General features: G+C 42.7%; 1 protein-coding gene across 6 annotated transcripts in view; it reads left to right on the plus strand.

The window, feature by feature from the left end:
- Positions 1–12,215, plus strand: part of sorcs1 (sortilin-related VPS10 domain containing receptor 1) — a 153,166-nt gene that overhangs the window by 110,450 nt on the left and 30,501 nt on the right. For all 6 annotated transcript variants that reach the window (XR_003595551.1, XR_003595549.1, XM_028018022.1 and 3 more), the window contains exons 6-12: positions 3,286–3,350; positions 4,326–4,444; positions 4,568–4,657; positions 5,847–6,026; positions 7,731–7,877; positions 8,651–8,753; positions 10,807–10,883. Coding sequence is in view for 4 of the 6 variants with exons in the window: in XM_028018022.1 (XP_027873823.1) it covers positions 3,286–3,350; positions 4,326–4,444; positions 4,568–4,657; positions 5,847–6,026; positions 7,731–7,877; positions 8,651–8,753; positions 10,807–10,883 (781 nt within the window). In the remaining 2 variants the exon portion in view is untranslated. The remainder of the gene's footprint in view (positions 1–3,285; positions 3,351–4,325; positions 4,445–4,567; positions 4,658–5,846; positions 6,027–7,730; positions 7,878–8,650; positions 8,754–10,806; positions 10,884–12,215) is intronic.

Raw genomic sequence — 12,215 nt, forward strand, 5'->3', positions numbered from 1 at the left:
CAGGTGGCTCTAATTGCTGCATATTAATTGAAGCTGGATTGTTTTGTGCCAAATAAATTTGATCAGCTGTTTGGAAGAGAGCGCAGAGAGACGAGGACGTTTCTTATGAAACTATAAACACGTCAGTTATTGTCATTTTCTTTTATGCAGGTGGTAAAGATGTCAAATTATAATTAGAATTGAATAAGAGGTTGTGCAGATTAATATTATTCATGTGTTAGACTCATCATCAATGTGTTGGGTGGTTATGCTTTGCACAGGTTCATTTCAATGAATTAGAATATGAACAAAAGTTCATTTATTTCACTAATTCAATTGAACAACTGAAACTCATGTAAACTCACTGCACAGAGCTCGATATATTCCTAGTGTTAATTGTGATAATTGCATCTTACAGATAAAGAAAAGTTTCTAAGAAAATAATTATGTTGCATTCAGATAATAAAAAAGGATTTTTATGCAGAATTATTGCATTATGATCTGTATAACCATGAAGAAGCATAATACTTCTCCAGAGGTATTGACAGCTTCCACAAGCAGCATAAGCCCCTAAAAGTCCTAACTGGGTGTAAAGGTAAACCAGTGCAGTGTATTTGCAGAAGAAGGTAAATTATTCCACTTTTTCACCGATGTTTTGATGCGCTTCAGAAAAACTTGTAGTTTTATTCTGGGTGTCCTGGGATACTCATCTCCCAGAAATCTAGATTATACATTAATTTGATTTGAAACATTCAGGAGTGACAAGCGACCAAATACAGAGACATCAGAATTGAATCATTCATTTGTTTTTTGATCATTTTCCAATTAATTTTGGAATAAAACACAGAAATACAAAGATTTATCGAATAGATGCTTCCCTCTGGACACTGACCATAATTTCTTTCCTAAAATCTATAAAAACATTTTGTGTTCCTGCTGCATTACTTTGTTGTGCTCCCCCTTCACAAGTTATGTCAAAGTTAGTTGTTTTCTGCATGTCGTCATCCAGTAACCAACACATGACAAATGGTCTTCAGTGAGCAGAGTGCAGAGGAGCGGCGCCGTAGTAACAAGCCGTGCTGCCAGGAGTGAAGCGGGCCTCAGGGCTGATGCTGCTGATGCTGCTGATGCTGTCAGGCTTCTATTTTGGGTTGCGCGCTGTGCAGTTGGAGTTGTGCTAGCCCTGCTAATGAAGCTGCTCAGGGAACTTATGTCTGCTGCACATGGAGCCACGGAACACGTGTAAGCTCATTTGTGATTCGGAGAACCTGAGAGGCACTGAGCGACTTGCCGCTAACCTCCATCGGATGCTACTATAATCAGTTTGGGAGCTCAGCATCTGCAGCCATTTGCATATGACACTGATAATCTCTGCAGGAACGTTTCGGAGCTGCGTGTGTGTTTCCTGGGACAAGAGCTCCCTCTCATGACACCGGCTCCTTTGCTCCTACTGGGTCTGACCTCAGCGCAGACACAGACACTGCTGTTGCTCTTCATTTTAACTTTCTTGGAAAAAGTATTTGCTCTCCTGCTGATTTCTTCTGTGTTTGTTTTTTTCCAGACTGAAAGTTTCAGATAATAACTTTTAATATCAAAGTAATTAGAAAAGGCAGCTTTGAGATGATGATGCCCTTTATTAAGAAATAAACCAACCTGGCCCTCTGTGAGTAATACTGCCACTTGTTAAATCATGAATGAGCTTTGATTAATTACTAGAGGCTCATACTGATTTATTTGTCTGAAAAGTTAAGTTGGCAACAGCTGAGTGATTGTTACATGTGCAGACGTGACCTGCTGGGCGGGTCTGTCAGTCAGTCCTCTGGCACAGCAGAACCGACAGGAACTGATTTTTGGACGATTTTGCGGCGGAAAGTAAGATCGGTGCATAACTTTGTTTTCTCGTGTAAATATTAGCTGATGTTTAATCGGTATTTTAAGTGTTGTTGGCGTCTGTTGTTGGAAGTAGGTGAAGTTGTGCCAGAAACGTTTACATCCATGTGAGAGTTTCAAGGCCAGAACCGATGCTGACTAAAAAGAACATAAAGTCACATCTTCTATTTGTTAAAAACATGTTGATGATGAACAGATAAAACTGGAATACTTTATTCCATCTCGTTACATCTGGTATAAACTAGCAGCGTCTCAGAAAATGTCTGAAGAGCCAGACATGGTGGAGGTTTGAGGCCTGGGCGTCAAAACCTGGACTACTTCTGCTCCCAACCAGAACATCGTCCAGGAGAAGCTCCAGCTTATCATTTCATGACCTTCAGGTGAAACAGGCTTTGGTTATGAAGCAAGGCAGTGATAAAAGAACATCAGGATAACTAAAAATAGGTTCTGGAGTGGCCTAGTCCAAACCTGGATTGAAACTGAGTTGCTGTTATTCAGCCCTGTTAGTGTTATTGTAAAAATGGAACAAGCACTTATTACATTTAGGGGCCATATACTTCTGACTTTCACTAACTTTCCCCTTAATAAATAAAGGGATGTTTTGAAAACCTCTTTATACTAAAGTTATCTTTATTATAATTCTTGGAGGGTTTAAAGCATTAAACTGTTTGCCCTCTTGCAGAAACCTGACAGGGCAAACTTCCTTCACGGTTTGCTCTCCCATAATCCACTGCCTGCCTCAGATGATTCTTTGGATTATTTAGTAAAATGTAAACATGGATTTGAGAAGTAGGCCATCGTGTTCAAAGTTTTGTTTGATCTCCTGTAGTTAATAAAAGAACAATGATCTGAGTTTTGGTGTTTCTCATCCTGTCACACACAGATTTCCAGAAATCTGTTCGGACCCGTCGGAATGTTGTCGCGTCTCCTTCCACCTTCTTCATCAACTCCTCATCTTCGCTGCCTTCGCCTCCTTCCTTTGATCCTCCAGTCTTTTTAATACATTTTTAATGCCCTAATGATTATATGCTATTCCATCTGCAGGCATCCCGACTGCAGCAGGAAAATCAATGGATTTTCCTGCTCTAATGATGGGAGGAAACATCTTTCTGTCTCTCTCGTTCGGGGAGGAAAAGGACCTTCAAGGTCTTTTGAACATTTAGATCACTCATTCAACCTGAGGCTCTCTGTGCTGAACACAGATCGTCATGTTGGAGACAGTAATTCCTACATGCGGCTCTGCTGATATTTACCACTGCTGTGGTTGCAGTTGGCTGAACCTCTGTTGTTATAAGCTTGTCTGACTTTGCAGCATGTAATCTCTCAGGTCAGGCAGCAGCTCGGGAAGGGGGGGCATCCAACCGATGGGAAAAGAGCAATGGTGATGTTCCTGAAACATATTTGTCTGCCTTTCAGGTCCAAGATGGGTTTGGACAAAGAGCCGGGCTTAATTCACCTGGAAACCAGCATCTCTGAAGGACGTGAGTAATTGAATTCTGAGTTCAGAGCTCTATTTTCCTGCTGTCTTTGTGCTCTGCTGGAAGCATTGTGCTCAAGTAGTGAGCAGTCGGGGGGTTCTTGGACAGTCCTGCTGCAGGATAATGTAAAGGGACGGCCGGGTCCAGGGACCCACAGGAACAATGGAGGGAAAAGTAATGCATGGATTTGTAAAGCTTTTAAAGATCAGCGGTTCGGGTCAGTGGTGCACATGTAGATTCATTTCACTCACCTGAATCACGTCGATACGAAAGCCTTTTAAAAGGACTATAGCTTTGTTCTGCACAGAAATCCTTGGAATACATAAAACATTACTGAACTCTGTTTCTACTGAATGAAAATATGTAGGATGTGATGTAGCAGTTCTGCTTTGCTCGTCCAGTTAGCCTCTAAACCTACAGATCTCTCAGCCCTGGATGTTTTATGAATGAGACCCTGAGGACAGATTCGTTCCTCGGTGACTTTCATCAGAACGTTGTCCATGGATGGACATGTCCAGACCACATTTCCCTGTCTGGACATGGTCACATGGTTAATTTATCTGTGTTCCTCTTCGTTTCCACACTGCCATCTATTTTCTTTTTTTTGGTTTTTGTTTGAGTCTGATGTGACAGAGGTAAGCCAATCAAACGCAGCCCCTACACAGTTACAGTCACACAGCCAGAGACCATCACCATTGATCACGCCTGTATGGAGGGAGCCGACAGGTTTTTGGCAGAGGCCGGCGTTGGGGGACAGGCGGTGGGGCCGCAGAGCCGTGATTGAAGGCAAGGAAAGCAATCGGCCTCTCGGTTCATCTGTCATCTCTTACCGGGGCCACTTCACTGACACGGGGCCAAAAGAGAGCACTTAGCTGTGGGTGAAGGCTGCCTTTCTTCATCGGCTAAAACCATATCAGAATCCACGGCCTGACGTGTGTGTGTGTGTGTCTCTGTGTGTGTCTGTGTGTGTGGGAGCAGAGGCGCTGTACGTCACCTGCAAGCTGCAGAACTGCACAGACGCCAACAAGGGCAAACCATTCCCCGGATACATTGACCCCAATTCCCTGGTGGTGCAGGATGAGTATGTGTTTGTCCAGGTAAGTAATCGTCCGTTTGCTCCGGGACGGCGCTGTGGCTGTGGGAGATTCATCCAGGGCATATTCAGTTATGTTCTGCTGTTTGGTGTAATATGATGTTGTTTGTCATGTTTGTGCCTGAAGGTGTCCACTGCAGGAAGGCCGGTCTACTACGTTTCTGCAAAACGAGACGTCTTTACCCCGATGAAGCTGCCAAAGTACACCCTGCCCAAGGTAACACAGCACAGCGCTTAGTTAGCTTACATAACACACACCAACAGGAGCTCCTGAGACTTTGACCATTAAAAAGCAATTACACAACCCTAGAAAGTGTTAGAACAAAAATTCTGCACAGCAGTGCTGAAGTTTGTACATCTAAACGTTGGATCAAAATGAGCTCCCGGCTGGTTTCGAGGTCCAATTCATTGCTGGCTCCCTGCGATGATCTCTTTGGTGTTTCCGGGCAAATCAAGGCCAAAAGTATCTCGGAGCGTTTCCAGGATTGTTATTCGGCTCTGCTTCGCATGTGCCTGACCTCGCTTATCACGTCCCTACTGACAATTAGACATGTTTTATTCAATCAGGCCCAGTGCGCCGGGTAGCTGCAGGCTGGCTGCAAGGTATTATTGGAACAGTCAGAGGTAGATGAAGCTCCCAAGCAAACAGCACGAACTCAGCCGAATTGTTTCTGTCCAATAACTCTTAGCAAGTGGTAATGATTGCTGCATCCTCTTAGTTAAAACACAGACAACAGAAGCGTTCAGATGACTGTGATTAACCCAGCAGGAGCTCAGGAACAATAAGGATCATATGAATGTCTTTAGGTTTATAATTGGAACAGAATAAATCATGACTTTGATTGAAGGACCAAATTAAAAGCAAGCTGAGGTGCACTCATACTCGGAGTATGAATGTTAAAACTCATCAGGATCACTGAGTTGAAGTATGTAACTTTTAAAAAACATGTTTTTTCCATATTTATTAAAACTGTCAACATGTTGAGAAAGATGGTCTAAGAAAAGGTCGATCTCCTCCTCAATGAGCTGCAGAAATTTACACTAATAGGGAAAATCAACCAAAACTAAATATGCTGAAGGCAAAGAAACAACTTACTGTTCCAGGAGAATTATTTATCCACCATCATCAGTGGCTATGCTAACTAGCCTGGGCATTCATAGCTGCCTCTGTTGTAGTGAACCAACTGTAGCTAAGCACAGATGTAGAGAGAGGGAGTGAGCAGCGTATATACAAGGATGATTGACAGTGCTAAGACCCTCCTCCTGACTCTGGTTGGTTCTGACCGCGCATCATATTATTCAGATGACAGCAGGACCCTATAGAGAAGGCAACCAACTTTTCCAAATGTAACCCAATCCAATCCAAATGTAACCCATCAGCCTGATTGTCCTGGTCCGTCTCCTAGGAGCTGCATGTGATCAGTACAGATGAAAACCGCGTGGTGGCTGCTGTTCAGGAGTGGAACCAGAATGAAACCTACAACCTGTACGTGTCGGACACTTCGGGCGTCTACTACACTCTGGCTCTGGAGAACGTGGTCAGCAGCATGGGCCTGGAGGGCAACGTCATGGTGGACCTCTATGAGGTAAACAGACTTTAACAGGACCGTTCTCCGCTGGAGTCTATGTTTCATTCCAGGAACACGCTCTGATTTCAGTTAGAGGTGAACGTTAAAAGCAGCTGGTCTGAAGTTTTATTAGAACTTTGATCAATATATCAGAGCTTGAAGGCAGAGGGGATGAAATAAACAGCACCTTTCCTCTGAAGTGTCCACATCAACAGGAAAGGGAATTCTTCCTGGAATATTAGCTTTCCTGAAGCTAAGATTATCTCTTCCTTTGATTAAAAAAGCAGCTAATATTTAATGAAACCTACCTAATCTTTATGATTTTTTAAATCATTTGACCACCTGCCATTATTTGAAACTTCTATCTGTGGATCTGATAATTAAGCCTGCGGCGATGCAGCGCATGTCTTCCTGCAGCCACCGAGATAGAATCAAATCCACCGTCCTGATTGGGGTCGTGACCCTGGACGAAACTTATGCTAAATCTCCACTCCGAGGGAGAATGAAGTATCTGCCAATTACCAAAGTGGAGTTTCACGGGTTGATGCAGGCACAGCGACTCGGTGGAGGCCGGCTGCGGCGCCCTGCGGGCCTCCAGCAGAAAGTCAGATTCATTTAAGGCACACATTGATTACTCACAAGTCTCCAGACGCTCCATCATTTTCCACTCAGCGTTTGTCGCTGTGTTTGGTTCTGGTAGGAATACAGAGCAGGTCTGTGCTGCAATCAAGCTGGCGTCCGCCTTGCTTAGCACTGAGCTGCGTTTTTATCAGCTCCATGGTGACGTTACGGTGCAGCTGAACGCAGATAGTTTCATACATGGGTGCTGCTTGTAAAGTTTCACTGCAAACATTTTATAGTAATATTTTGGTTTATTTGGCCTGTTATTGAGAAAAAACATTTTTCAAAGTTATATTTTCACCATGTTGTACATACATTTACGAATATCATAGTTTAAAGGTAAAGATTTATTGACAAGTTCAATATTTAGTTAATTTAAATATTTAATTTGGATGTAAATACTTAGTTTAGGTTTGCGTTGCCGTCATGAAGTCGTTCTTCTCCTGCTGTTAACTTTTTACTTTCATGAACATCATAAATAACCACATTCAAGTTCTTCTCTTTCCTTTTTGTTTATCTGCTTCGTCTTCTCAAACCTCCAGTCAGATGGCCGCTGGTACCGAGCCAGGTTCTGGTTCTGCTGGAGGTTTCTTCTTGTTAAAGGGGAGATTTTTCTCCCCACTCTCGCTGCATGCTTGCTCAGTGTGAGGGTTTTCTGTAATGTGAGTGATTGTTGCTATGTGTTGCAACCTGCTGGTTTTCCTTATTTAAACCTTTTAGACTCATTTGAATAATTCACTATTTGATATCTAGAATCAGCTGGAATGTATGTGGTCGAATTGAAATGATTTTTTCAAAATTCTTTGAGTTTATTGGGAAACAATTGTATAGAAATCAACAGAATTAAATTGAACATTTATTCTGATTTTGTGGAATCAAAAGGTTGTGTGGTTTTCTACGGTGTACTCCTTTATTTAATCAGGTAAACCCCGTTGAGATCTAGATCTCATTTTCAAGAGGGACCTGAGCAAAAAAATTGCAATACATAGCAGAAGGTCCAGTGTATGTAAACATCTGGTTTCCACTGAAGTGAATAATTTTCTGTGAACATCAGAGATCTGCCTGAGTTTCTCTCAAACTGTTTCTGTGTACCTTTCCCAGGTGGCAGGAATAAAGGGCATGTTCCTCGCCAACAAAAAGACTGATAACCAAGTAAAGACGTACATCACATATAACCGCGGCAGAGACTGGAGGTTACTGCAGGCCCCTGGCAGAGACCTGAGAGGCAGCAGCATCCACTGTGTGCTGGTGAGCGCTGCTGCTGCATCTTCTATTTTTTTATCCATGTGTCTGAGAGACAGGAGCTTCCTGATCCCAGCACAGCGAGAGCCGCGCTCAGAGAGCAGCAGCCGTCAGAGCTGAGTGCTCCGAGGCGGCTGAGCTGAAAGGTCAGCCGTTCTGATTCAGTCCAATAAGCCGACCTCCCATTTAAGCTACTGGAAGAAGAAGAGGTGTCAGACGGAGAAGCGTGCGCCTCTCCTTCATCTGTCCGTCTTCCTGAGAGCTCCTGAAAGTTGGGCCAGCTCATCGTTCGCCTGAGATTTCAGTCAGATGCTAAAGTTCAACAATCCAACTAAACAATCCGGTTCATCTGGAACGTTCCCAACTCATCCCAACCTGAGACCGGAAATAATCACTTTTTCCCCCCCAAAAAAGAAAAAGAAAACCCAAACCAATTAGATACTCTGTGGCATTTTTTGCCTTCTTCTCATATTATCCAGTCATTTGTCAGCAAATGTCAGAGTTTTAATAAACCTCCAAACATCCCGTCACAACATGGCCTCCTCCACTGGCATTTCGCCGCCTCGTAATGAGAATTGTGTCGGTAAAGGTTAACCCAATCAAAATTAATGGTGAGGCCGGCCAATGGGGATGCCGTGTTTGTGATGGAGCTTATGACTTGGGAGGGTTGAGGATCCGAGTCGATGCAACCGGCGAGGCGTGCGTCCGCGTCTCTTAGTGATCCCGGCGGCTCGGCCCGAAGGTTTCGCTAATTGAGATTTTGATTTCTCCCTCTGCAGCCGTACTGCTCATTACATCTCCATCTTCACGTGTCTGCCAACCCCTACACATCTGGAAACATCGCCAGCAGGGAGTCGGCGCCGGGGATCATCGTGGCCTCAGGTGGGTGTGAGGAAGCTGCTGCTGACGGTCTGTCGACTCTCTGCCTTCCTTCAGACGAATCTGCTAAGTATGTAACGACCTCCTAACAGTGTTCACTTAATTACTGGGGTTTTATTATTTAACTGGTTTTACAGTCAAAGTTTCTTATGAATCCATTTTGCAGCATCACATTTTTGTTGCTGATTGTTGGCGAACTGTAGAATCTCTTGCTTAAAGTTAGAAACATTGATCTACATGTAGATACAAACTTTCTGCAGACAGATCTTCTCTTCAGGATGTTACAGATATAAAGTATTCACTCTTTGATCTTGTTCACATTTCTTTACAACCACGCAGTTTGATGAGCTTCATTTTATTGTGACACGTTTTGATTGTGAAGTAGAAAGAAAATCATCTTTTCGTGGTTTTTTAGTTAGTATCTATTAACGTTGATGAAAGATTGTCTTTTCTATTTTACTCTGCAAGATATTTCAGTTAATATCTGAACATCAGTTTTATAGTCTTGGCTCAAATTTTCAATATAATTTGGTTCAGGACTTTGACTGGGCCATTTTAGAACACAAATACAGCTTCATGCACACTGGAAGTCTGTAAACGTTTTACCATGCAGGCTAAAACCATCAAGCTGACTTCAAAAATAATTTGTTCAGTAATAAACTAAATATGAAATATTTCTTTTTGGTGAGTAAAAACATCAGATTCTTCCAGAATGAAATACATAAATCATTAAATGATCTTCTGCACCTTCCAGGAAAATCCCTGCAAATGAAAAGCCGCCCCATAGCATGATGCTGCCACCACCATGCTTCACAGTGAGGATATGCGTTGTTTGTTTCTGCTTCACAAAGATCTTTATTTAGATGATAAAAATAAAGATGAGACTAGTCGAGTTCTCATTTGAATTCTACTTGGTTTTGTTATATCTGATCAAATCTGGATAAAATGCATTCAGGCTTCTGTTCATGTGATCAAATGTGAGAACGTTGAAGAGGAATGAATACTTGGAGTGACTCTGCATGTCTGCTTGCTGTCCTCTACCTGCCCTCCTCTGGTTTCCACCAAACAGCCATCAGTAATGCAAAGCTATAAACCGTCAAGAACAAAGAAAAATGGAGGAAAATGACATCAGCTGCCTTCCAGGTGGATTCACACCGCAGTGATATTTACTCCCATATGGACCGACACTGTCAATAACTCATCAGCACACACCTCAGGTGTCTGCAGAAGGCCAGGCTCGCACCCTGAGCGTGAAGCAGAGAATTAAACAGCTCTCAGTGCAGCCATCGACCCGTTTGGTTTGATCCGTCATTATTCCAGCTGCCGTCATGAAGGAGGAAAATAACGGAAAAATAACTTCTTCCTCTCCATCCGGGGATCTAATTTTAGAACGATTTCAGCCATTGCGATCGCATTTCCATTGATAAAGTCTACAGATGGTCCGGGCAGCATGAAGGAGAGGAAGTCAGAGCCATAAAACGGCGATCTGTTCGCTGCAAACTGAAACTCAACTGCTGCTGGGATTGTTATCACCCTCATCGTGCCACAAAATGAGAAATAAAAGAACGCACCTAATCGGAAATTCAACCTTCGATGGTCACTTTTCATAGGTCACCTTTCTCAGTCAGAACTGCGACTTTGAGCTCGTTGTGTAAGAAGGAGATTGTTGCTCATGTAGAGTCAATTCCTGTGGAACAATCAGGCCTTGAAAACCTGCCACCTGGCACCAATTACAGGCTGAATTAAAGCAATTACTGCCTTTTGCACTGGATTAGGAAAGCTTGTCTTAATGTGGTCCGAAGTGCTGAAAGATGAATACAGTAATCAGGATTTATTGGTTAATTTGGGAGCCTGCACAAATGTCACAGTGCAGCGTAGATCTGTAGAAGCGCCGTAATTACAGGCGCAGTCAGCAGCTGCAGAGCGGACCACCGCTGGCTGCAGTTCTCACTGCATAAAAGTTAGATTTGATCTGAAACGGGCTTTTCTTCCTGCGTACACATCATGCTGCTCCCATCATCAAATGTGGTTTGTCTTGTGTGAATTTCCTCTGCAGGCTCCATCGGTTCAGAACTGACCACCAGCAATGTGAGCGCGTTCATCACCTCTGATGCAGGAAACACGTGGAGACAGGTGAGTGCTCTTTGTCATGCTGCTGAAATGTATCCTGTGAAGTAATTCCAGTTCAGCTGTGAGATGTGGGAAGTGTAAAACAATATGACATCACTTCTGTTGGGAATGCAGTCTTTGATTCTTCTTTGTGAAGGAAGTGAGAGTGTTTTAGAAATCTACAAACCTTTCAGACGTTTCCCCATGGCAGCGGCTGACTGACATTTGGTTCACTTCTGTTTTGCCATCTTTACTCGCTGCCTGTCTTTCTTTCCGCTCATATTCAGTTAGCAGACATTGAAGACTTTATTATTGGGTAGAAAATATTCCACCGCGTGTTGTCAGGACGCTCCATATTCAAAGTGTGAACAGTGGCTGCCTCTCGGAACAGAACTGAGGTAGATTTTAGTTTCTCTGACCGGAGGCTTCATAGATGCAGGTCTAAAACAGCCGACTGTGTTGGCAGGACTGACTCCAGCTTTTAATGCCTCCAATCTGTAGAAAACCACACCAACGCCTGAAATGGCGAAGCAGATAAATCCTTCTAAAAGAAAACTTAAAACCAGATTGTTGCTCCTCTTACGTGGATCCACAAAGCAGAGCTAATAAACTGAACGGAAGATAAGATTTTATTAAATCTTTTCAAGGATATCCACAAAAACTGGTAACTGGGTTTTATCCTCAAATGTATTTTTGATAATTAGAATATTTAATTTCTTGTATTTTGTTTGTCACAAAATGATCTGTGCTTCAGCGTTTCAAATTATCATCCAAGGCTCAGTTGGGTTTGATTCAATCACTGATCATTCATAGATGGAAATGCAAATAAATTATAAACATCTGGCCCTCAAATTTATGAAAAATGACAATGATTAAAACCAACAAAAGAAAAATTCTCACTTTCTCCCATCCAGACTGGTTGGGAGTTGAGGAGATAAAACCAGTAGTTAACTTTGTCTCCATGTGAGCTGAACATTTAGTTATCCATCATTTAACCCTAAATGTGTTCGGTAACAGATGTTGGACATTTTTGCTCTTTAGTGGCTCGGTCCACCGATCAGCTGATTATCAGCTAAAACACTGAATCTTTTCTGTTCAGTGAATGTCTCAGTGCTAACAACAGCTAATAATATCTGCTTTCGTTGTGGGTTTTGTTGCTCCTATAAAAAGTCCTAAAGTTAGCTATGTGTAATATAAATAAGTTGTTAAACTGTGAAGGCAGAAGAACCTGCAAAAAGCCGTTTAAATAGATAAGTGTTGAGTCTGTTCATTCACCAAGCTCTGCACTGCAGCAGGTACTGGACACTTCTCACTTTTATAGCTTTAGTCTTTTATTTCACAGCTTATTTATCTATT

This window comes from Xiphophorus couchianus, chromosome 5 (assembly GCF_001444195.1).
Source record: "Xiphophorus couchianus chromosome 5, X_couchianus-1.0, whole genome shotgun sequence".
Taxonomy (NCBI): Eukaryota; Metazoa; Chordata; class Actinopteri; order Cyprinodontiformes; family Poeciliidae; genus Xiphophorus; species Xiphophorus couchianus.